The sequence below is a fragment of the Lepisosteus platostomus genome, chromosome 14, assembly GCF_059453375.1.
Source record: "Lepisosteus platostomus isolate fLepPlt1 chromosome 14, fLepPlt1.hap1, whole genome shotgun sequence".
Lineage (NCBI taxonomy): Eukaryota > Metazoa > Chordata > Actinopteri > Semionotiformes > Lepisosteidae > Lepisosteus > Lepisosteus platostomus.
The window spans coordinates 28,610,920-28,637,606 of record NC_142624.1 but is presented as its reverse complement, the minus strand read 5'-3'; the positions used below and the strand labels follow the sequence as shown (position 1 = coordinate 28,637,606).

The window sequence follows — 26,687 nt, the reverse complement described above, 5'->3', positions numbered from 1 at the left end:
CTGGAAATTTAAACAACACACTCACTGTAGACACACTGAATTACTTAGAAACATTATTTTAAATGTTTCTGACAAGCTGGGAGTGATTTGGGTGACTTTTTGAACACAGTATTTGAAGACGTGTTTTTGATACAGTATGTGAGTTCCCAAAGTGCCCGACCTAGGGTTAGGGTTAGGGTTTCAAAAAGAACTAGACCTTTTCTGATGCATTTGCTGTGCATTAGGGTGCATTTGAAACGCAGAAAAAGTGTTGTTTGGTTGTTTCCTCGAGAAAAAAATATGGTCGTATTTTGCCATTTTTCTTAAGCCGCGCGGGTGTCGCTCAAAAAGGGTCAAAAATCAAATGTTTGAAAACACACATTCTGTATGTGAATTTATGCTGCTTCTTGCATTAAATGCCCAAAACAATCATAGTTTTAGCCGTACTGTAGTGGGAATTGTAATGCAATCCCACAAACGACACAAGACTTGCTTATTTTCTGCGCCATTTCAGGAGAAAGTGAGAAATAAAAAAATACTGGAAATTTAAACAACACACTCACTGTAGACACACTGAATTACTTAGAAACATTATTTTAAATGTTTCTGACTAGCTGAGAGTGATTTGGGTAACTTTTCAAAAAAAGTATTTGTAGACGTGTTTTTGATACAGTATGTGGGTTCCCAAAGTGCCCGACCTAGGGTTAGGGTTAGGGTTTCAATAAGAACTAGAGCTTTTCTGATGCATTTGCTGTGCTTTAGGAGGCTGTTGAAATGCAGGAAAAGTGTTGTTTGGTTGTTTCGTCAAGAAAAAAATATGGCCGTATTTTGCCATTTCTCTTAAGCCGCGCGGCTGTCGCTCAAAAAGGGTCAAAAATCAAATGTTTGAAAACACACATTCTGTATGTGAATTTATGCTGCTTCTTGCATTTAATGCCCAAAACAATCATAGTTTTAGCCGTACTGTAGTGGGAATTGTAATGCAATCCCACAAACGACACAAGACTGGCTCATTTTCTGTGCCATTTTAGGAGAAAGTGAGAAAAAGAAAAATACTGGAAATGTAAACAACACACTCACTGTAGAAACATTATTTTAAATGTTTCTGACAAGCTGGGAGTGATTTGGGTGACTTTTTGAACACAGTATTTGAAGACGTGTTTTTGATACAGTATGTGAGTTCCCAAAGTGCCCGACCTAGGGTTAGGGTTAGGGTTTCAATAAGAACTAGACCTTTTCTGATGCATTTGCTGTGCTTTAGGAGGCTGTTGAAATGCAGGAAAAGTGTTGTTTGGTTGTTTCCTCGAGAAAAAAATATGGCCGTATTTTGCCATTTTTCTTAAGCCGCGCGGCTGTCGCTCAAAAAGGGTCAAAAATCAAAAGTTTGAAAACACACATTCTGTATGTGAATTTATCCTGCTTCTTGCATTTAATGCCCAAAACAATCATAGTTTTAGCCGTACTGTAGGGGGAATTGTAATGCAATCCCACAAACGACACAAGACTTGCTTATTTTCTGCGCCATTTCAGGAGAAAGTGAGAAATAAAAAAATACTGGAAACTTAAAAAACATACTCACTGTAGACACACTGAATTGTTAGAAACATTATTTTAAATGTTTCTGACTAGCTGAGAGTGATTCGGTTGACTTTTCGAAAAAAGTATTTGTAGACATGTTTTTGATACAGTATGTGAGTTCCCAAAGTGACCGACCTAGGTTTAGGGTTAGGGTTTCATTAAGAACTAGATCTTTTCTGATGCATTTGCTGTGCTTTAGGAGGCTGTTGAAATGCAGGAAAAGTGTTGTTGGGTTATTTCCTCGAGAAAAAAATATGGCCGTATTTTGACATTTTTCTTAAGCCGCGCGGCTGTCGCTCAAAAAGGGTCAAAAATCAAAAGTTTGAAAACACACATTCTGTATGTGAATTTATCCTGCTTCTTGCATTTAATGCCCAAAACAATCTTAGTTTTAGCCGTACTGTAGTGGGAATTGTAATGCAATCCCACAAACGACACAAGACTTGCTTATTTTCTGCGCCATTTCAGGAGAAAGTGAGAAATAAAAAAATACTGGAAATTTAAACAACACACTCACTGTAGACACACTGAATTACTTAGAAACATTATTTTAAATGTTTCTGACTAGCTGAGAGTGATTTGGGTGACTTTTCAAAAAAAGTATTTGTAGACGTGTTTTTGATACAGTATGTGGGTTCCCAAAGTGCCCGACCTAGGGTTAGGCTTAGGGTTTCAATAAGAACTAGACCTTTTCTGATGCATTTGCTGTGCTTTAGGAGGCTGTTGAAATGCAGGAAAAGTGTTGTTGGGTTATTTCCTCGAGAAAAAAATATGGCCGTATTTTGACATTTTTCTTAAGCCGCGCGGCTGTCGCTCAAAAAGGGTCAAAAATCAAATGTTTGAAAACACACATTCTGTATGTGAATTTATGCTGCTTCTTGCATTTAATGCCCAAAACAATCATAGTTTTAGCCGTACTGTAGTGGGAATTGTAATGCAATCCCACAGACGACTCAAGACTGGTTCATTTTCTGTGCCATTTTAGAAGAAAGTGAGAAATAAAAAAATACTGGAAATTTAAACAACACACTCACTGTAGACACACTGAATTACTTAGAAACATTATTTTAAATGTTTCTGACAAGCTGGGAGTGATTTGGGTGACTTTTTGAACACAGTATTTGAAGACGTGTTTTTGATACAGTATGTGAGTTCCCAAAGTGCCCGACCTAGGGTTAGGGTTAGGGTTTCAATAAGAACTAGACCTTTTCTGATGCATTTGCTGTGCTTTAGGAGGCTTTTGTAATGCAATCCCACAAACGACACCAGACTGGCTCATTTTCTGCGCCATTTTAGGAGAAAGTGAAAAAAAGAAAAATACTGGAAATGTAAACAACACACTCACTGTAGATACATTGAGTTGCTTAGAAACATTATTTTAAATGGTTCTGACTAGCTGGGAGTGATTTGGGTGACTTTTCGAAAACAGTATTTGTAGACGTGTTTTTGATACAGTATGTGAGTTCCCAAAGTGCCCGACCTAGGGTTAGGGTTAGGGTTTCAATAAGAACTAGACCTTTTCTGATGCATTTGCTGTGCATTAGGATGCATTTGAAATGACGGAAAAGTGTTGTTTGGTTGTTTCCTTGAGAAAAAAATATGGCCGTATTTTGACATTTTTCTTAAGCCGCGCGGCTGTCGCTCAAAAAGGGTCAAAAATCAAATGTTTGAAAACACACATTCTGTATGTGAATTTATGCTGCTTCTTGCATTTAATGCCCAAAACAATCATAGTTTTAGCCCTACTGTAGTGGGAATTGTAATGCAATCCCACAGACGACTCAAGACTGGCTCATTTTCTGTGCCATTTTAGGAGAAAGTGAGAAAAAGAAAAATACTTGGAATGTAAACAACACACTCACTGTAGACACATTGAAGTGCTTAGAAACATTATTTTAAATGTTTCTGACTAGCTGAGAGTGATTTGGGTGACTTTTCGAACACACTATTTGTAGACGTGTTTTTGATACAGTATGTGAGTTCCCAAAGTGCCCGACCTAGGGTTAGGGTTAGGGTTTCAATAAGAACTAGACCATTTCTGATGCATTTGCTGTGCTTTAGGAGGCTGTTGAAATGCAGGAAAGTGTTGTTTGGTTGTTTCCTCGAGAAAAAAATATGGCCGTATTTTCCCATTTTTCTTAAGCCGCGCGGCTGTCGCTCAAAAAGGGTCAAAAATCAAAAGTTTGAAAACACACATTCTGTATGTGAATTTATCCTGCTTCTTGCATTTAATGCCCAAAACAATCATAGTTTTAGCCGTACTGTAGTGGGAATTGTAATGCAATCCCACAGACGACACAAGACTGGCTCATTTTCTGCGCCATTTTAGGAGAAAGTGAGAAAAAGAAACATACTGGAAATTTAAGCAACACACTCACTGTAGATACATTGAATTGCTTAGAAACATTATTTTAAATGTTTCTGACTAGCTAGGAGTGATTTGGGTGACTTTTTGAACACACTATTTGAAGACGTGTTTTTGATACGCTATGTGAGTTCACAAAGTGCCCGACCTAGGGTTAGGGTTAGGGTTTCAATAAGAACTAGACCTTTTCTGATGCATTTGCTGTGCTTTAGGAGGCTGTTGAAATGCAGGAAAAGTGTTGTTTGGTTGTTTCCTCTAGAAAAAAATATGGCCGTATTTTGCCATTTTTCTTAAGCCGCGCGGCTGTCGCTCAAAAAGGGTCAAAAATCAAATGTTTGAAAACACACATTCTGTATGTGAATTTATGCTGCTTCTTGCATTTAATGCCCAAAACAATCATAGTTTTAGCCGTACTGTAGTGGGAATTGTAATGCAATCCCACAAACGACACAAGACTTGCTAATTTTCTGTGCCATTTCAGGAGAAAGTGAGAAATAAAAAAATACTGGAAATTTAAACAACACACTCACTGTAGACACACTGAATTGCTTAGAAACATTATTTTAAATGTTTCTGACTTGCTGAGAGTGATTTGGGTGACTTTTCAAAAAAAGTATTTGTAGACGTGTTTTTGATACAGTATGTGAGTTCCCAAAGTGCCCGACCTAGGGTTAGGGTTAGGGTTTCAATAAGAACTAGACCTTTTCTGATGCATTTGCTGTGCTTTAGGAGGCTGTTGAAATGCAGGAAAAGTGTTGTTTGGTTGTTTCCTCGACAAAAAAATATGGCCGTATTTTCCCATTTTTCTTAAGCCGCGCGGCTGTCGCTCAAAAAGGGTCAAAAATCAAGAGTTTGAAAACACACATTCTGTATGTGAATTTATCCTGCTTCTTGCATTTAATGCCCAAAACAATCATAGTTTTAGCCGTACTGTAGTGGGAATTGTAATTCAATCCCACAGACGACACAAGACATGCTAATTTTCTGCGCCATTTTAGGAGAAAGTGAGAAAAATAAAAATACTGGAAATTTAAACAAGACACTCACTGTAGATACATTAAATTGCTTAGAAACATTATTTTAAATGGTTCTGACTGGCTGGGAGTGATTTGGGTGACTTTTCGAACACACTATTTGTAGACGTGTTTTTGATTCAGTATGTGAGTTCCCAAAGTGCCCGGCGTAGGGTTAGGGATAGGGTTTCAATAAGAACTAGACCTTTTCTGATGCATTTGCTGTGCATTAGGATGCATTTGAAATGCCGGAAAAGTGTTTTTTGGTTGTTTCCTCGAGAAAAAAATATTGCCGTATTTTGCCATTTTTCTTAAGCCGTGCGGCTGTCGCTCAAAAAGGGTCAAAAATCAAATGTTTGAAAACACACATTCTGTATGTGAATTTATGCTGCTACTTGCATTTAATGCCCAAAACAATCATAGTTTTAGCCGTACTGTAGTGGGAATTGTAATGCATTCCCACAAACGACACAAAACTGGCTCATTTTCTGCGCCATTTTAGGAGAAAGTGATGTAGCGGCGAGGCTTATTAATAAGGCAGAATTAAGTGTTTCTGAGCTTCCCAAATGAGGCCCCATTTCTCTGTTCATCTCTGTGGTGCAGCCACAGAGAGACTATTCCCAGGGTGATTTAAGGTCCTAGGACAGCTCCCAAAGGGGGATGCACTTAGCTAAGCCTGGCTATCATGATCAATGGTCATCCATTGGCGCCTATCTGTCTAGGGAGTGCCAGTTGGACATCTGGACTGCATTACTAAGTGTCAGGAGTAAGTGACTCATATCTCACCTTGATCAACCAATCAGGGACTGGTAGGGCCGAGTAACCCACGTGGGACTCTGATGCCCATGGAACTTTCAGCCAATCAATGAGCTGAAGTTCCTCCAGGTAAAAACAGGCAACACAGAGATTCAACAAGATTCAGAAGGGATTCTGGAGAGGATTCTGTGGACTGTTCTAAAGGGAATTCAAAGGAGAATTCCAGGGCAGGACGACCCAGGAGCAGAAGGCTCCCAAGGGCAGGACATCCTCGCAGCGCGCCTCCTGACCATCCTGAGACTCAGCCCGGACAACCACGGAACGGCCAGTGTGTCCGAGTGCCAGAACTTTCCTTTGTTCTAAGAGTCTAGAGTGGAGGTTGCCAGAGAGTAACCAGCAGCAGGCCTCGTGAACAGGTCGGAACTGTGGACAGCTGAATCACTATTCAGAACTAGCTCTTCATTAGGAACGAACCGGTCCTCTTCCTGACTTGCTGGGTCCAACAGTCATCTTTTCTCCTGTGCACAAACTTTGCTAGTTAAAGCCAACACTAACTAGCCGGTCAGTGAGCATCAGCAGCGCACCGTCGCAAGCCGCACAGCACAGCCTGGCACCGAGCCAGAGAGCGCGGATTGGACAGCAACAGCCTGCAACTGTTTCTTTGTGCCCGCAGGAGATCTGAATCCCCAAAGATTGGATGAGTATTCAACTTCAATGCATTACAGCTCAAGAATTCAATTGTTATCCCAACCAGTTGATATCAATTTAATTCCTAAGAGTTATGTACTTGTTTCGAGTATCTAATGTAGAAGTTATAACCAAGTTCATTTATGAAACGGTCTTAATGAATGATATACTGAACGTATGTCCTCTTGATATATGTAACACTTCGTAACTGATTGAATATATATCTTTTGTATTCTGATAACCCTCTCGATAAGATCTGTTAGTTTAAGGCATATTTTATGTATTAATAAATGTATCCTCGTGTATTAGTACCTGTGTGTGTGCGTTGTTTGAGTTATGTCGCATGGTTGGACTCTAAAGCCATCAAAAGAATCAACTTTGTGATTTACTGCTACAATTAATAATTGTCTCAGTAAATGCCCAAACCCTACAGAACTGGTGCCTTCAGAGAGCCACTAACATTACATATTTGGCGTCCCTGAAACGGCTATGAATCACTACAGTGAGAAAAAGAAAAATACTGAAAATGTAAACAACACACTCACTGTAGACACATTGAATAGCTTAGAAACATTATTTTAAATGTTTCTGATTAGCTGGGAGTGATTTGGGTGACTTTTCGAACACAGCATTTGTAGACGTGTTTTTGAAACAGTATGTGAGTTCCCAAAGTGCCCGACCTAGGGTTAGGGTTAGGGTTTCAATAAGAACTAGACCTTTTCTGATGCATTTGCTGTGCTTTAGGAGGCTGTTGAAATGCAGGAAAAGTGTTGTTGGGTTATTTCCTCGAGAAAAAAATATGGCCGTATTTTGCCATTTTTCTTAAGCCGCGCGGCTGTCGCTCAAAAAGGGTAAAAAATCAAAGGTTTGAAAACACACATTCTGTATGTGAATTTATGCTGCTTCTTGCATTTAATGCCCAAAACAGTCATACTTTTAGCCGTACTGTAGTGGTAATTGTAATGCAATCCCTCAAACGACACAAGACATGCTCATTTTCTGCGCCATTTCAGGAGAAAGTGAGAAAAAGAAAAATATTGGAAATTTAAACAACACGTTCACTGTAGATACATTGAATTACTTAGAAACATTATTTTAAATTTTTCTGTCTAGTTGACTTCCTGCTCTCAGTTTTAAAATGCACATCCTGTGTCCTCTGATTTATGTTTTGCAATTAACTAAACTTATTACTGAGTTAACGATAGAAGAATTTCTTTTAAACTGTAAAACCTTTATGAACATTGTGAATTATGCTAATCTTTGTAGGGAATCCTAGTACTGAATGCAGAAGTGGGTCCATAGCGATTATTGAAATGTGAATCTTGTCTTTTTATCTTTAAATTGAACGTTTTCCCCTCTCTTTTGCTCAGTTTTTCAACATAGCAAGGACCCTTCATGAGCACATGGATGATCTTGAAAGTACGTTTTGAATTTCTTTTGGGATATTGGTGTGATATCCCTTTTTTTCTGTCATTAGTCATGTTCAGAAACTCTTGCACAGTAATTTAATCATTGGCAGAAGAGGGCATTGAAGAATCAAAAATGACATCGCCAACTTGTCACAATATTACAATAGATGTTAGTGCAAAGTGCCTTCTCTTTTCAAAAACATCTACACTGACCTATGAAATTAAGATGTAGAGAATAGTATGTTTGATGGGCACTACCCATCTTGTCCAAAACATGAATTGTCCAGCATGAAATAATCCACGAGAACAGTAAGGTAGTAGTAGACTTATTTCCTCAGTGTGAACAAAACCTGATGTAAATGACACCAGAAGAGGCATGATTAGCCAGGTCTGCTGTTGCCTTCACCGTAGTGTTCCAGTACTGGGTCTTAAGGATTTCCAGGCACAATTTGTCAGATTAATGAAAACTGCAATTCAGACTGTAAGGAAGAAATTAACTAGTGAAAGTGAGGTAATGCAGATAGCTTTTTGCGAGCAGACCATTGTTACTGTAAATATCTTCTTGGACATCTACGAACATTTAGTGGAGTCAGTTGTGTTATAGCTTTTATTTGTGATGGAAGGAGATTTTCCTCACTAAAATTCTCTAGTATTTTTGAGTCTATGTGCAGGTAGTTACCAAGAGCATTACATAAATTTAGCATCTTCAGACTTTGGCAATTTTTGCAAGGTGCACGGAGGTTGAGATGCAAATTAACACTTGTAGTTGATGCTGTGTTTTACTATGATATGAAATGCATGACTTTATGAAATAATGCCATGGATATTGTATTAATTGCTTATGTCCATACCATTATTCTTTATGGTATATAGGATTTTTAGCATAAATAACGATGCTTTTGAAAAACAAAAGTCTTCTCAACTGGAAAGTCTTGTTAAGGGCCACTACTGTATATTGATAGGAGCTGTTTGTAGCGTTTTGTTGTGTCTGAAACATCATACCAATTTCCTTTCACCTTGTGCAGGCTCTTATGAAGAATCTGAAGAGGAAGCTGAAACTGTCAGCAGACCATCCTTTGATTTTGAAGATGATGAGGAGGAACAGTACTGAATAAAATGGTACTCAGGACGACGTGTAACGTCCCATTTTGTTAGAAATCTGTTTCTGGAAACCATGCCTTTTTCAGTGTTTAGTTTCATGGGGCAGAAAACCCAATTTAGATTTGATTCTTTGTAAAATACAGATACATTTTGCCTTAAAGGGTGGTTAAAAGGTATATGTACAGTAGGTAGTGTGAGGAATGTTATAGTGGTTGTGGGTTTTTCTTTATCAAAATTGAAACTTTCATTTTTGTCTGTTTCAGTTTTGTCACTATTTACTCTTAGCCACTTTCTCATTATAAATTAAGATAATTTACATAATTCAGCTTTATACTGCAATTCTAGATTTAGTTTACGTTTAATAGTTAATCAGTATGTATTTGCCTTGACTTACATTTTGATGAAATTGTTGTTTTAAGATTAATAAAGTTAGATGTTCCTTCATACTTGCCTTTTTGTCTTTTGTAATGTGTCATTGTCATTACATGTTTTGTTCACAAATGTGCAGTTTTTTGTTGCCGATATGGTTCAATTTTATAGCTTAATGATTTTCAATTGTGTGCCCATTCTACTTGGGATTGCTTCATTAGTTTGAAGACTAAAGGTAAGTTATGGTATACAGTAAAATCAACAAATCATAAAATTCTTGAACCATCTGGCATATATTTGTACCGACTAGCAACATTGAAATATTCTTGTAAGATTGCAGTAGCAAATCCCCTTTCAAAGATTAAGATTAAGATTTCCAAATGATCTCTACTTAATTGAACAACAGGTTTAATTGATAAGTTAAATTGTTCCAGGCCTTTAAAAATGGATGATTTAAAGGCTGCCTATAAAATGTGCTGGATTGGGGTTCTCTAAGAGTGGGTCTGGAGATCCTTGATCTAGTCTGTTTGGTTGCTAGTACCTAATTTATCCAGTTATGTTACCCAGCCATTTCTTGAAAGAAGCTAATATTTCATGGCTTTAGCAAGCCTTTATGTAAAGAAGTAATTCCCATTCTTAACTTAGTCACTACTGTGTAGATTCCACTTCTGTCTTCTGAGCTTCACTTGATTATGAAATCGTCTATTTATCAGTGCTTTTGAAGATGCTGTATATGTGAATCAGATTTCCCGTGAGTCTACTCTTTAAAGACTAAAAAGGTTCAGTTCTTTTATCCATTACTGGGCGGACAGAATGTATCTGCAGTTCATGTTTTAAAGCTGTTCTTTACATGTGAAATGACATTAGTTCATCATCAGTTTCAGTTAACAATTAAATGTTCAAGTATTATCACTGCCTAAGAGCATACTAAGGTTCTCTTTTTTTTAAATACTTGGTTCCCCTGAGAAAGTTGGATGACCTCTGGGAACATGGAGACCGCTTGTACAGATGCAGCCATTCAAAATGGGTGAGGTATTTCACGGCCTACCGCGACACGCCCACCGGGGTATCACGCGGTATCACGTGTGTCACGTGACTAGCTATCCGGCGTCGCCTTGTAAAACCGCCAGGGGGAGCTTAACCTCTCATGTACAGCATTCGAGCCTTTAATTTTGAACTGTGTATTACAGCATGTTAATCATCAGTCATTCAAATGTTGGTATATTTTATGAAAGCAAGATTGCTCAGTTGGACAAAAGTACACAACCTACCTTTATCAGAAATATTTATGCATCAAAGCCTTTACTGAAGATATTACTAATAGTATTAATAATGGATGACTTTGGACAAGCTGTATACTCAAAGTATAATTTCTTTAGCACATTTGTACAAGCACTTGGAATCTGTCCAAGCCATACTTTGTCAGGCATTTTGTTTTACTTCAACGGGGCATAAAAACTTCCTTGCTTTTAACAGGGCGTTTCATAATTTCTAGCTACGAGAATGATTTAAAATGCGACACCTATCATTCAACTAGAGCTTAAAATATCACAAGGAAAAATACACACCGGTATTCCATTTCTCCCTAAACATTGTAAGCTTCGAAGTCTTTAACTAACGTGATACCGGATACGTCAACAAGCATACTTTTAGAATTTGTTTAAAAGGGAATATAATATGGAATCGCGTATCTCAAGAATTTAATAACGGTATGATTATATCCGTGTACTGCGGCAGAACTGTGTAGGGCTGTTTCGCCTGCCTGATCATGCGAGCTGTCTTGTAGCCTACTGGTCTAGGTGCGTGACTACCAACTGGCAGGTTGTGTGTTCGAATCCAGCTGGTGCTGGACTTTTCATTTTTATTTATTTATTTTTTAATCACGTAACATAAACATATTACCGTATGCAAACTGTACTGTATACAGTATGTATATGTATATTTAATGTCTTAACTGTGCCCGTTTAATTGAATTAAAAAAAAATTATTTAACACGAACATTAAGCTGTTTACATCTTCCGCCTGAGAACAGTCACCCGTTGCTACCCAACGCAGAATGGTGATTGGCTGACAATATCTGACACCCCTCTGATTGGAGAAAAAAGACGTGCTGGTGTGCTATACCAGGAAGAGGATTTCTTTCTATTCAAAACTTGTATTTTAAAAGTTTAAGAAGTAAAAACTTACAGCGTACACAGATTTCTAAACTGATCAGGATCGTTATCTTTGTCTTATGCATAATAATGTTCACCGCTCTGTCCAGCAAATTAATAATAAACTTTATTTTATATAGCGTTTTAAACGAATAAGTAATTAGATTGCTCATAAACCTAATCACTTGCTTTTTCTTTTTATTTAGGCTCAGATTTCAACTATAGATCGTATTATTAATAACCATAATAACAACCAACCCAGTCCATAACAAGTCCAACACCAGCTGGATTCGAACACACAGCCTGCCAGATGGTAGTCACGCACCTAGACCAGTAGGCTACAAGACAGCTCGCATGATCAGGCAGGCGAAACAGCCCTACATAGCTCTGCCGCAGTACACGGATATAATCATACCGTTATTAAATTCTTTAGATACGCGATTCCATATTATATTCCCTTTTAATCAAATTCTAAAAGTATGCTTGTTGACTCCGGTATCACGTTAGTTAAAGACTTCGAAGCTTACAATGTTTAGGGAGAAATGGAATACTGGTGTGTATTTTTTTCTTTAAAGTACCAAGACCAGCTATATACTGTATGTTTACGTTCCAAAATTAATATCGTTTATGGCCTTCACACGCGTTACAGTATGCTCCTATTCTTTTTATGCTCAGCTACTAAGATTTCCCTTCAGTGGTAAAATTCAATATCTACAACGGGCACAGTAAAGACGTTTACAGTAAGTCTTTCTACGACAGACCAACGGACCACGAGTGCCCCTGTCGGTCAACCAATCACGCACCGCGGTATCGCGTGTCATCTTACCTGCGGTACGTGTCTGTACCGCTTACTTTGAATGGCTGCATCTGTATGGCCAGGAGATTCATCGCAGATTAAGGCAATAACGGTGTTATTAAAAGTCTAAAAACCTGCTCTTTTCCATGTCATTTTAATTTATCTTATTATTTAATATAAAAATATTATATTCTCTTTCTATTGTGTTAAGGTACTAGATCGTATGTTGCATCACTATTTAAATGTTAATCAATTCACTGAATTAGTTCCGTGAATGGAAAATTATTTTATCCTTTCTGCGTTTCCCAGGAATAATCTGGGCCTTTTATCCATGGGTATTATACTGGTGTAATAATTCTTTAAATTTATATAGTTCTTATCCGGACACTTCACTCAAAGAGGTTTACAGTTCACGGGGACTCCCCTCCACCACCACCAATGTGTAACCCACTCTGGATGATGTATCGCAATCAAAGCGCACCAGTATGCTCCCACACATCAGCTATTGGGAGGGAGGTGATCCTTGACAAGTTTTAACAGTGTTGCTAATGTAAGACAATGCTTTATTGGACACTGCAGAATGTGCATTTTTTAAAATGTTTTAAAGTTTCCTGTTCCCTAGAGCGCCTTTACATTAATGAAATTAATGATAATCTATGAAAAAGAAAGGAAAAATAGTTCTGTGAATCTAAAAAAATTTAATATGGAATATTACTGGTAGTATTTTTATACTGTGAGGCTATGGTTATAATATTCATCGAACCCCACCATGAAAACACTGAAAAATGTGCAAGAGATAGGTACAGTAATGCATCAGCCTTCCTAGCAATGTAATAGATAATGAAGTAGGGAGGGTTGGAGAGAGAGACATGCAGAAAAGGGAGGGATCTTGAACAGCTTTTAAAGCGAAACCTTTTAACCCTTAAGAAATACTTAAGAAATATAATGTTCCATTAAGTCCCCACATGAATGTAAGCTGTAGAAAATGGAAGCAAATGAGGTAGAGAAAGCAATGCAGAATAGAGGAAGGCAAGTGAAAAACCTTTATAATTAAAAAACATTTCAACCTAAATAAATTTTTATTTAAGGTAATTTTACATTGACTTGCTACGTTGTGTTACAAACAGTTTGCACTGGTAGTAATCACTGTTTTTTGTTCTTTGGCACAGCTTATGCAAAATGCTTGAGGTGGAGAGGCAAAATCAGAAAAGACCAGCAGACTACAATAAACAAGTGCAGTTGACAGCATAGTGATTAAAAAGATAAGAACACAGCGGAGTATCAAAATATAAATTGGATACTTGGGATTCCTAACGGCATTTGGGAAAAAAATGCTTTTAAAAGATGTTAAAATAGTTCTTTAATGTTATAATGAGGAATATTCCTTTTGTACATCGGAAGTCATAATGTCACTTAACACTCATGAACCACAGCCAAGTGTGACAAACAGAAGCCAGCACCAGCCTTCCTATTCTGTGCACAAAGTTTCTCATTATATCTCACTAAAAGAGCAAAATAATGAGGAATGGGTGGTCGTAAATTCCACTAAAATGTGTGTCTTGTGTAAGGGAATTGCATCCCTGTAGTGGTTGTTCTAACTGTTCCCAGAAGAACAATTTCCAGAGCTGATTAATTATTAAACCCTTTTTAATAAGGACTTCCAGCTTCTTGGGTGATTGTTCATTTACGCCGTGTATTCTTTTTCTTCTGCTTCCACTAAAGAAGTCTCATCGCCAGACGGTGATCTAAATGGAGGGTGGTACTCAAATGATGTAAACGAAGTGGAGCTGAAGTAATTTTTCTGATGCAAGAACCAGACCACAGCTGATATCCCGATAATGATCAGAACACTCAGAATAACTAGTGCCGAGAACAGAGGTCGATTATCTTTACCTGAAAGGGACAAAACATTTTTTTTAAAAAGGATGCAGTTCAAAAGGATGTCATCATTGTAGACCCCACAAACATTATGCACTTAGCCAAAGGAAGCCTTCAGTACAAACTGTTTACCTTAGTCTTACAGTGACCTTAAAGCCTGTAGGCAACTAAATTTAATTCAGCCTTAATTTGTGACTTATTATACTTAAATAATCTGGTCCACTGCATTTATATATATATATGTACAGTATGTACAAATGTGACATATAAATATTTTCTGAAAAAAAGTACCTGTAAAACTTTGAGACCAGAAAGAAAAAAAAACACAATTTGTCTATTTTATCACATACTGTACAAGGTAAACAACATAATCTAATAATTAATAAGATTTCCCAAACTGTGATGCTGACTTTCCTGAGCAAGACTTTTAAAGCACTTTCAGAAAACTTCACAGAACATTTTAGGGAGATTAGAAACCCCGTTATACAAGAGGCCTTGATGATAACTATTAACCGAGCTTGTGTTGTTAACACACCGATAACCTTGGACCAGACATTTCTGAATACAAAAAGCATACTCTTACTGTTACTCTGAGCGCTTTCACAGACAACACCGTGTTCAGGGTCGTCCTCACAGCTCACTTTCACCCACTTTCCCGAGCTGGTGTGTAAGGCCGCACAGACATCAATCAAAGCCAGGTCTGTGGAGCTATTGTCCCAGTTGTTTAAAACTACATCCGTTTTATCAAACCACTTCAGAGAATCACCTGCTCAGAGAAAAAAGGGAATGAATGCACTCTACATAAAAGATCCACTACAAAAATGACTGTGCCTTTAAATTGTTTTGTTTTTTCTCCCTACAAGGTCACTGGATCCCCTGTTTATCTGGTGCGTGGAATAAGATAAAGGAATGCAGAGGCTCAAAAAAAGGCCTTGATTTTCTGGAGCTCATGAAATTGATCTGGAAACAACAAGCAGCTGCTCTGTCAGTTTCTTCAGCAAGATAGAAATGCAGTTTTCTTTTATGACATCTTGCATGAGGTATTGCCAAATGCATGAGGAGTAAAGGCACCACTATTATATCAAATTTGAAACAACAATAACAAAAAGAATGTTACAGTATTTTACTCATGAAGAAACATATGGTCCACAAATATAGAGGTTATTTTATTCCAAACCATGGGTAAAATAATGGAAAAAAACAGTAATGGGTATATCACCTTGTTTAGAAATATCTGACCTGGCACATGAGATTAGGTTCAACACTACTCCACTGGTTTTATTTTTTGTACTGTTACAAATTAGATTTTTGTACCTCGTGACTATCGGGTAGATAATGAATGCAAGGAATGACTTGCCCATCCTTTAGGGTATTGGTACTACTTGTGGCTTAGCACTAGGATTTTCAGCTGTGGTCCTGAAGGAGCCCTGTGTCTGTGTGTTTTGATCCAACCGAGCTTCCAAATACTTCACTGACAACTAAGTGAACATAAGAATGGTTACAAAGAGAGAGAGGCCACTCATTCGACCTAACATATTTTGTTTCCAATAGCTAAGTGATAGGCATTTCTTTAAGTAAGTCATGGTGTCAGCTTTGCCAGTTTTGTAGGGTAGCTTAACTCCCATAACCTTACTATGTTTCCACTTGTGTCCTCTGGTTCATTTTTTTAATGGTTGATTCTGAAGACCTTCAATAGATTGACACTGTAGATAGCCTTAAGCATTCTGAATGCTTTAATCAAGTCTCCTCAAATTCTTCACTGTTCAAGTTTATAAAGATAGAGTTATCCGAGACTGAGTAGGATATTCCTTTTCTGGGAATAATTCCAGAGCCTAAAACCTTTTTAAATTGTTATCAGATAAAATCACCTAGAATGAAACCCAGAGAACACATGGGTCCCCAGAAATTAGGTCAATTTCAATAAAGTAAATTCAGGAAGTCAAAAAATAAAACTACCCACACGGGAATACAAGGACATCAACCATCTTAGTTTCAGTAAGAAGGCCTCGATCTTACGTAATGTAAATTGTGTTTTCTATAGTATTGTTTTCCAAAGAACATTAACTTCCTGTTTTACACAAGTCTCATTCAACTTCCTGATTTTGTGAAGCCTCGAAAGAAAATTATTTTATGAGTTGAAAAGGCACAAAGGCAATATCTAGAAATTACAGGCTGATACGAAATTAACTTTTTTTTCCTTCAAAACTCCATTTTCTTATGCTTGTTGACCTCAACCAAAATAATCCCTAAGACCTCCCCTGAGACCAGAAAAAAAAATCCAAACAAAACAAAACTACTTGGTGAACTGAGCAGGTTCAATGGTAAAAGAACCAAATCAGAAATGAACCACTAGTCACCTGTTCTGCTTGTTCTAATCAACCTGGGACATATCAAATAAGGGAGGGAAAGGGAATTGAAAAAACTAGATAAAAATAAATTAAAACAGTTTTCTGAACAAAGTAATGTGTGAGTAAATTACACATAACTTGCATTATCACTAACCCTTCCAGGTCATTTAATACTTTTTCATATAGTAATTTTCATTAATGTCATTTAATGTTTTTTACTTACTGTCACTATCATAGAACATGCCCAACCACACATTTATTTGGTCTTTCCACACGAAGGAGCTGTATTTAACAATGAAATTATTCTCTTCAATAGTGTTGATGCTCAGAAGACCTGTCAAGTAAAATTTTAGAAAATAACATATTGCCAAAAAGAAGGTTCAGTTTTCTTCAGTTAATATTGCAAATTTTAAAATAATCAACTAATCCTGAAAAATAATTCTATAATTCCAAATCTCTTCATAACAGAATGTAAAAATTGTTCTTAGATTTTTATAGCATATGGCTACATTTAACTGTAAGAAGTCATTTCAATATGGCTGCACTTCCAGTAAAAAAAATGTATAAAACACATTGCAGTCCAATGTGAAATAAAATATGGATTGAAATAAAATATTCACATTTCCTGTGTTTTCTCTCTAAACGATAAGAGGAGTATTGTGCCTCATTATGAAACATTAAAAAATCCCACTATGTCCAGCTGTATAATGAACTTTCCAGTCTTATAGTATTAGAGTGAAACAATAATGGTACCATATTCCTTGCAGATATGTTTTGCATCTTCAATTGTGTAGCTCTTTGCAATGTCATCTTGTCCATGAACAAAATAATAACAACTGTTTTCAAAAGGAACCCAGGTGTGTCCATCTGCAGGGCAATCTGTGGAGATAATTCAGAGTTCAGGCATTAACAGTTTTGTATCTCTTCTGGTTTGTAGTATACCAGGTTATTCTTAAACATATTATGGCAGATGATACTTTTAAACACTTTTATGCTTAGTTTAGTATTCAGAAGATGAAATGACCATCTTACTGCAGTAAAAAACAATCCTGAACCACAGTATATATACTGTATAGTATATCATATTACCAAAAAACGCTCAGTGTTGCAGACTCCAATACTTGTATTCTGGTTGTAATTACCTAGTAACATTAAATGAAATAATCACAGCACATTAAAAACACTTATCATTAAAGACAGTATTTTCTATGCTCTGATTCATTGCTGATTACAAGAGTATGAGCATTTTGCACATTTGAAATCTGAGCCAGGAGAGGGTTTAAATGATTATGACATGCATGTAATCTGGAGTATACTGTATTTGCAACATTCAGTGGAGTGACTATTGAGAACACACATCATCGGCATATTCACAGGTTTGCTCGTACTGATCATCTTTGAACTGAATGCGCTAGACATAAAAAGGAGACTGTATTACACAATGATAACATTGTGGAGTTTCAGTCACGTGGGGTGTTTTCAAAATCACAACAACAAAGAGCTATCACGGTTCCCACAAAAGGAACTTCAAAGGTACACTAAAGGTACAAGTTGCACTTGTGCTCTTACTGATATTCTCTTCCCTTAAGCCGCGTGGCTGTCGCTAAAAAAGGGTCAAAAATCAAAAGTTTGAAAACACACATTCAGCATGTGAATTTATCCTGCTCCTTGCATTTAATGCCCAAAACAATTATACCTTTAGCCATACTGTAGAGGTAATTGTCATGCTATCTCACAAACGACACAAGACTTGCTCATTTTATGCGCCATTTCAGGAGAATGTGAGAAAAAGAAAAATACTGGAAATTTAAACAACAGATTCACTGTAGACACATTAAAATTGCTTAGAAACTTTATTTTAAATGTTTCTGACTAATTGGGAGTGATTTGGGTGACTTTTGGAACACCGTATTTGTAGGCATGTTTTTTGATACAGTATGTGTGTTCCCAAAGGGCCCGACCTAGGGTTAGGGTTTCAATAAGAACTAGACCTTTTCTGATGAATTTGATATGCTTTAGGGTGCATTTGAAATGTACAGGTGCAGCCATTCAAAATGTATGGTACAAACCCATACTCCGGGCAACTACGCGTATGCCACCGCCCCATACCGCGGTACGTGATTGGCTGGCCAAAATGACCGACAGGGGCATTGGTCGGTAGTGGAAAGATTTAATCACTTAATCTCTTTTTTAATCCGCTTAGTATTGAATATTTATATGGAATTTTACAACTAAAGGGACATTTTATTAGCTGAGCATAAAAAGAAGAGGAGCATAACGCATCTGAAGGTCATAAACAATATTAATTTAGGAACATAAGTATATTATGTAAACTGTATATTGTTGGTCTTGGTAGTTTAAAGAAAAAAATACATGCCAGTATTCCATTTCTCCCTAAACATTTTAAGCATCGAAGACTTACATGTGGTTATTTTTACACGCTCCTTCTGACAATATTACTGTACATTTATATACTTTGTGAAAATTGATTGTTTTAAGCTTTTCTGAAAATAAGCTCGTTATCAGATTAAACAAAAGCATACTTTTAGAATTGGATTAATAGGGAATATAATATGGATTCGTGTATCTAAATAAATTAATAACAGTATAACTATATTCATGTTGCACAAACAGTAGTATAAGCCTTTCCATTGATATGTGCCTGTCACATGACTGCTTTGGTAGCGTGATAGGTTAAGTGACTGATTTATGATTTAAGGTTGAGTGTTCAAACCCAGCTGTCGCCATCACTTTTCTTTTAACAAACTTTTCTTTAAAAAACTAAAATATCAAATATTATTGGCATTATATTATATTTTTTATATTTCTAAATATCACAACATGTTCGTACTGTATGTACACAGCAGTACCGCAGGGCGAGGGCGCAAATCCACGTGAACCTGAAAGCCCTACATTAATGTTGTGCATTTGGCTGGCGCTGTGCGGTTATTGCGTCTCTCTCTCTTTGTCTACACTGTTTGTAAACAAACCGGTTTCATAGGTATATTCAAAGTAGAATAAGGGCAAGTCCACCTTCCACTGACATGTTTTCTTAGAAAAACAGATTCACAATGCAAAGCTGTGTCAGTCTTCTGTGTAAATAAAATCGGGTTGAACACCATGGGTGCTGTTTTTAAGACACTGCTGAGTAAAGTATAGGAATTTTCCTATAAACAGTACAGTTTACATAATATGTTTATGTTCCTAAATTAATATAATTTAGGAGCATGTGAAAGGCATGGTGAATCGGAAATTCTCAAGACTTACTTTGTATGATTGGAAACGAATACGTGATCGGATCAACTAAATGCTGTGGTGTTACTTTTTGTCAATGAAAAAATAAAGTATTTTCGTTTACAAAGACAATTACAAAGAATGTGGACCAGGGTAATACTTTGAGTTTACAGCTTGACCAAGCTTTTATAGTATTAGTGATATCTTCAGTAAAGACTTTGATGCATAAAATATTTCTGCATAATTAAAATATTTGTGTTAAAGGTGGTAGGTTGTGTACTTTTGTCCAACTGAGCAATCTTGCTTTCATAAAATATTCCAACTTTTTAATGTATAATGATTAACATGCTGTAAAGCACAGTTTAAATTTAAAAGACTAAAGAGTATACAACTTAAATTCTTAACTGAATAAAGACTGTCCCTCAGCAGTGATCGGGATTCGAAACCAGGTGTTTTCTGGTGACAGCTCCACCTGCCGGTTTTACAAGGCGTTTCCGGATACTATTAACATAATCTAATTCGAATCTAATTTGCATATGGTAATCGCAGTATACTGCAACACGCCCACCGCGTTGTACCGCAGCATACCCCCATTGTTTAGGATGGCTGCATCTGTAGGAAAAGTGTTGTTTGGTTGTTTCCTTGAGAAAACAATTTGGCCGGATTTTGTAGACTGTTAAATTTGCATGATGACAGAAGACATGGTACAAAACCTCTCAAGGCATAAAGAACAACATAAAGCAAAAGACTAACCCCCTGTTATCTCAGGTGTAAACATTTGTGGGACATAATTTTGCAAATGTTTGGTTGTGTCCAGTAAGATCCGTCAGGCAGGGTCCATCAAATGATATACAAGGCCTTTATTAGGGACCTCCTAATCTCTGTGGGACGAAAACGTTCAGATATCATTGCTAATATTGGTGACAGCACTTAGCAACAAGTGACTAAAGCTAAGTACTTTGTGTACTGACACTAATAAACATTCACACCACCCTTTGATATCAAAATGTGATTGTTAGTTTTAGAAAACAGAAATCTAAGTATCATATTTCTCTTCCAAAGAGGCCAAAGTAACAATTTCTCAAATGTCTCAAAAGTGTTTCTTCATAAGTTGAGTATTATTTTAAATGGCATTCGATACTTATGTTCTGACTGCAGGTAATGAATGCATCTGAAAATACAGCTCAATTGGTTTCAAAAACTGGAAAATACCAAAATTGCCCTTAGTCATTTAGCTGCTTAATGATGCAGAAATACAAGATTTGTCATATATAAAAAACCGAGTCTGTACTAATCCTCAAAAATGTCAAACTAATTTACTGATTTATAATTTACTAAACCAAACTAACTGTCAAAAACTGCAAGCGAGAAAAATGTATTTAGTCTTTAACCCTGTTCAAGGCCGTCTCTAGCCTTTTTACTATTATAAACAACGATAAAAGTTTAATAAGTAGCAATAGCAAAAGGCACAGCTCTTAATATATGTAGTGTTGTTAAATCAGTATAACATGATTAAAAATACCTGTAACAATAGTTGGAAAATAAAGGTTTTACTTTTCATGCTGTAATCACAGTACAAAGTTAACAAAAATTCAAGTTCTAATCAGCATAGTGACGCAACATTTTAGTGCATGTATTACATTGCTAAACCTACCAATACAGTGGAAATAATATATAGTCGGGAAGGGTGCATTTCAGTTTGTAATTTACAATTTAGTGCAGAGGTGGTAGTACAAAAATAATAAGATAAGTGTTATTATATTTATAAAAACACGACTAAAACATTACAATTTATATATTTATATTTTTTAAATTATCTGCAGTTTATATGAGTCGGCTTTTTGGTTCCTTTAATAAATAATCAGGAAAAATACACACTTACCAGCCGCAACAGAATAATCCCAAAGCAGAAAAATAACACTCGAGCACAAGCGAAAAAACCTATGCCGCTTTACAGACTCCATGTTTTTAAAGATTTTACAAACGCCAAGTTTTTCATCCGCTTGAAACGTAATCTTCAGGCGTCAACCAGTCATATGATTAATGAACAACTTTGCACAAATAACTTTCGACAGAGCTGTTGCACCGATTAATAGGAGTTAATTTTGCGACTGTTCCGTTTGTTGTAATACTGGAGGTTGAAAACTAAGAAACTTTATTTACAAACTATTATCTCGAACTTTAAATATTGTAGATAAAACAACACAAAAAGTAGCATTACTCCATACTGCCACAGCTCCCCACTAGCCACTAGCCTTGAAGTGCACGAAAGAAAGCAGTTATCTGTAATAAAAGACGCTTTTCGCCACTTTTCTCTGTGCTCTGCAAGATAAAGATTTTCGGGCGTCGTTAAATTGTACTGAGGCGTTCTCTGAGCGAATTGAAAATCTGAACATATGCGCATATTACGACCACAAAAGTGCTTTACCCCCACTCCTCCTACTGGAATATAAATACATTTTAAACCGTCAAAATATATGATCACCAGCGTGTTAGCCTCTACAGATAACTAAGCCACATTTTCAGATTCATTCCCACTTTCCAGTGTTGATGGAAAAATGTAGCACAAGTGCCTTATAATAGCATCATTCAAGCTTAGACTTGAAATAGACAAGTTAGCCAGTGCTTAAACAATGGTATAACCTAAATTGTCACAAATGCTGTCACAAAGCATTTATTTTTCTTCAATACCTTTATCAAAATCCAAGGACAAGGATGTTAAGCTCTCAATGCATTGAGTTTTCCATCCTTTGCTGATGATCAGAGGCAATTTCTTACACAACAAAGCAAACTCTTCCACAACAGTTAGAGAGCGATAAAGCTAGCAAAAACTTGTGTACAGTACATTCCAAAACAAGTGTTCATGTGTGCCTCAGGCCAAGCTTGTACATAGTCATTACATTTTGAAATACTTGTAGTAAGTGCTATTTCAAGTGGGCTGCAGCTACATGAGACTAATGAATATTCAAAAGATTAAAATGTGTATAAATTGTGTTTGCTTTTAAATAAGATGTGTGAAGACATGATCAGGTAAATCTAAAAATTATATTTAATTGAAAATTAAAAATGAACAATTAGAACATATGACAGGACCCCTTCTAAATGTTTGGAGGCTAGGCATGTGCCTATACTTGAACCTGGCCCTGGTAATTGCCCCTCTATAGTGGTAAAGCAAAGCTTTTTCTTACATTGCTTTTTTCATGTCCTTTGCCAGCTGTAACTGGGTTTTCCCAAACCACAGTGGCATGGGTGGTTGAGTGCGGAGTTGTGTCAGTGTATAATTGCTGCTAAGGAACCAGTAAAGATGAATTCCACAACATGGAAAAATAGAAAGAAAAAAAAACATGGTTTTACAGTAGCTGTTCATGAAACATACAGCTGTTTCAACAGCCTAATGTCCAGATTTTCCTGAACTGCACTTTCTAATTTTCCTTTTTGCTCTTTTAAATCTCTGTCTGGAATGAATTTTCCAATATTTTGAAATGTCCAGATTTTTTTTCCTTAACCTTTTCCCCAATGGTTTTCAATTTGAAATGGTTCCTTTACAGATATAGACTGGTACTGTATAACTATCACCAGCACTCCAATCCCTCCGGTCAACGGAGTGTATCCTAGAGTGAAAGTTCAAATATGGTAATGTCAAACTTGATAGAGACTTACACAAACATCATCGATACCCTCCTCTACCTCCCCAACCCCCTCTGGTCGATGGTGTGTCCTTTTTCCATGCATCCAGTTTTTTAAATATCTGCAAAATGTTGCAGATCTTCTACTTTTTCATTTTGGAATGAACCTTTACTTGTTCTTGGAATAATGGTCGAATAAAGGCCCTCTTGGGCTTTGGCAAACACAGCGACCCCTGTGGTCTCCCAGGCTATTTCAGGCAGGTGCTGTCTGTGAAGAACAAGCTTCTCCTCCCTTTATCACTGAGTCTTCTGCAAGGGCCAGTGAACCTTGGCTGGGTCAGGGGAGCCTGCCTGCACAAAAGTGCAGTCATGGATGTTAGTAGCCATGAAAAACACAAGTAACTATTTCAAATCTGGAGGAAATAGCAAAAAATAATTTAACATTCAATTAAAAAAAAACAAATTTAATTTTAAAAAAAATCTCAGGATCATAATTTGGTGACTATTTGGTAATATCAAAGTTACAGCAGAATATGTTAAATTATATCAACTATGACCACAAATCTAAAGCACTTTGAGTGGAGTATCCAGAAAAGCGCTACTGGATATACAGCAGGTGTAGGCAATTATTATTATGTATACACTTATTAATTTACTGTATACAAAGTTTGGTGTAGCAAAAACATTTATTATATGTACATAAAATAAATGTAGAAACTGGTTTATAGCCAACATCTGTGTTTTTCCATCTTTTCTGACCAATATTTGGGAATATTGTGCCATTAAGCAGTTTTTTCCATTTCATTCCACTTGACTTAGAAACAGAGGTAGTTTCTGTTACAGAAGTTTTCATCTGATAATTTTTTACACACACTTCTGACCCCTAGTGGGAATAGCCAATCCTGTACTATCAAAATAATAGTTACCATTGTTGTACTATTAAAAACAATTCTGCTGTAGCACAATAAACAATCATTTAACAGTTTTTACTTTGTACTTAGCAATAAAAACTCAATCAATGTGAGCTTAGTGTCTTTGTATAGTACTACATTTAGCTCATTGCTGAATAACATCACTACTCACAGAAGAACAAATGAATTGGAAAAAAATTGGCAGAAGTTTTTTATTGGAAGGTCTTGATTTTAGCAAAAATAAAGCAGGAGATTCTCCAGGGAAACAAAAAAAAAACATTTAAAAACAAACTAAAACATTCCATAACAAATGAAGAGCAATTTATATAATTATGATATTTTTATCATTATTTTTCCTTATACATCCCTGTTAGTTTCCAAGAGTTGATTTTGTCCCTCAAGCAGTCAATGGAATGTTCAACATCAACAGATCCAAATTGCGATGGTTCATTTTCATTTCACAAACCTCTTTGGTTTAGGCTGAAGTTCAAAAGTATAAACATACAGTATCTTCATATATTTACAAAATATACAAAAGCAGGTACAGTGCTACTAACAGTTAAGTTACAATATCTTTATAATCTACTTAATTTGTGCTTTGCAAATGGTAAGACTTTTAAAATTTAAAGTGCACATATATTCAGTAGTTTAAGGGTTTGGCAATCTTGGAACATCCATCCAATTACATTTCTCCACTTAACTGTGTCTTGGTTACCCAATATACCCTGCTGTTTACTTCCATAATTAAGGAAATTGATGGATTAGTTTACAGAAAGGAACCAGAGTGCCACAGAACCCTGGTTCTAGTGCAAGTATTTGGTGGTTTGTAGCAGTCATTTGAAAAACACAACATATCAATACAGTTCATGCACTGCTATCTCCTTATCCTCTAGATCTATGTGGCAAAATTCAAGAAAACACACCGATGAGGTTTATACTCAGTGCAGCTCAATCACCGTCCACTTTGGCATTTGGAAAGTAAAATTGTACTTTAGTTCTGTTGCAGATCGTAACTAAAGGCTTAAGATTTACAGCAAATTCGAGTCATAAATAATTAACACTAAATTAAAGGTACCTGTTCGAGACATTGAAGTTTGAATGGAGCGTAAGGAGTTTGTCTTCGTATTTGGTATTCTGATTCAGGACTGATTATTGAAGGCTTTGTAGAATTACTTCCTTAATATGTTCTTAGTGTTGTTATAACAATATTTTGTAGTTTGTAAGTTAAAAAAAAGACTTCATCAGCTAAAGGAAGTAATAAACTATTCCCAAAGTTTCAAATTATTTTTTAGGAACTTTTTTTACAAAAATGTATTAATTCAATAATCGGATACATTTACAATTAATACTAAACAGTTCTAAAATTTAAGAAAGAAAGATTTGTTCCAGTGATAGTTCAGGAGCAGATGTACTGTGATAAGCTTCAGCCTTCCAATAGTCTGAGCAGACCTGTTCAAATGGTTATCCCAGCAGGATGTGGTAAGCTCTTTCGCACTTATGGCTAAATTTAAATTAACAAAGCAACAATGTCATTTAAAATGAAACCTTAGAGAGTAAAGAAATTTAAAAAGACTTGTATGAAAACGTGCATGTATTTAACTAGCACTTCACCTCATCGCCTTTGACAATTCACCTTAAAACGTTTTTACTGCAAGCTTAGGAGTTCTTCACTACAGACTGAAAGAATAAAACTGGAGTGCTTGTAGCCATTTGTTGGCAACAACGTAGCTCTTTTCCTCTTGGTGTAAAAAAAGGGAACTCTCCTTTTACGGTTTCAGTCAGTCTGTGTTATTATGCTTGTGCTGTCGGGGTCATCCACACTTCTCTTATAGCGTACCCTTGAAAACATGGATGGAAAGTGTACCCTGTTTCTTCTATATACTAAGAAAAGTATTCCAGCAATTATGGCTACAAGGATGAGCAAAAGGAAGGCGATAACTACTGATGTCCTCTCCGACCCTGAGGAGAAAGAGGAAATTAAGGAAATTCAGATACAGAATAGTGTACATATGAATACTACTATCGCTTAGCATAGTTAATTTAGCATGTCCAAAGGGATCATCCTAAAAAAATTGGATTTGAAAAAAAAATCAATAAAAAGGAATCTTAATTTGTCCATTCACTGCCCTAACTATTGGCAACACCCTGACAGGCAATTTGTGGCAACCTTGAAAAACATTAAACAAATCCCAATCACATGGCCTGGACTGCACCATCTCTAAATCCCTTTCTCTCGAAAACCACTGTAATCAGCAGATTGTTCCATTCACTTCCACATGCCCAGTGCCATCAGCAGAACCTGAAAATGTTTCAAACCCTTGTGGAGTAAATGGTACATTCAGTTCAAGATCTTCCTGCTGCCCAATGAGGCCCAGCACAGGAACAGTATATGCAAAGATTAAAGGAGATTAAAGTGCTGAATTAAAGTGAATGATCATATTTTCTTCATTAACCAAATCATCAAACAGGCCATTTATATTCAGG

General features: G+C 36.5%; 2 protein-coding genes and 2 long non-coding RNA genes across 5 annotated transcripts in view; 2 read left to right on the top strand and 2 right to left on the bottom strand.

The window, feature by feature from the left end:
* Positions 1-13,751, top strand: part of LOC148649171 (uncharacterized) — a 218,592-nt gene extending 204,841 nt beyond the window's left edge. The window contains exon 2 of the long non-coding RNA XR_015926298.1: positions 13,563-13,751. This is a non-coding gene — a long non-coding RNA (uncharacterized LOC148649171). The remainder of the gene's footprint in view (positions 1-13,562) is intronic.
* Positions 7,501-9,332, top strand: LOC148649172 (uncharacterized). The gene is made up of 2 exons (XR_015926492.1): positions 7,501-7,797; positions 8,813-9,332. It is a non-coding gene; the product is annotated as an uncharacterized LOC148649172 (long non-coding RNA).
* Positions 13,267-22,041, bottom strand: LOC148649170 (CD302 antigen-like). Of its 2 annotated transcripts, XM_088605484.1 has the most exons (6): positions 21,549-22,041; positions 20,420-20,547; positions 17,186-17,311; positions 16,656-16,766; positions 14,668-14,850; positions 13,267-14,099 (listed from the first exon to the last, which is right to left on the bottom strand). In XM_088605484.1, exons 2-6 carry the CDS (start codon positions 20,442-20,444, stop codon positions 13,891-13,893), a joined length of 654 nt encoding a protein of 217 aa, XP_088461610.1. In that variant the 5' UTR covers positions 20,445-20,547; positions 21,549-22,041; the 3' UTR covers positions 13,267-13,890. The 2 variants fall into 2 exon arrangements, with proteins under 2 accessions (XP_088461610.1, XP_088461609.1); XM_088605483.1 differs by lacking the exon at positions 20,420-20,547 and having other exon boundaries at positions 21,549-22,037.
* A 2,360-nt stretch (positions 22,042-24,401) lies between these two features.
* Positions 24,402-26,687, bottom strand: part of ly75 (lymphocyte antigen 75) — a 35,666-nt gene continuing 33,380 nt past the window's right edge. Inside the window, exon 35 of the mRNA XM_088605478.1 lies at positions 24,402-26,162. Within this exon, the coding sequence (XP_088461604.1) occupies positions 25,978-26,162 (185 nt within the window). The 3' untranslated portion in view covers positions 24,402-25,977. The remainder of the gene's footprint in view (positions 26,163-26,687) is intronic.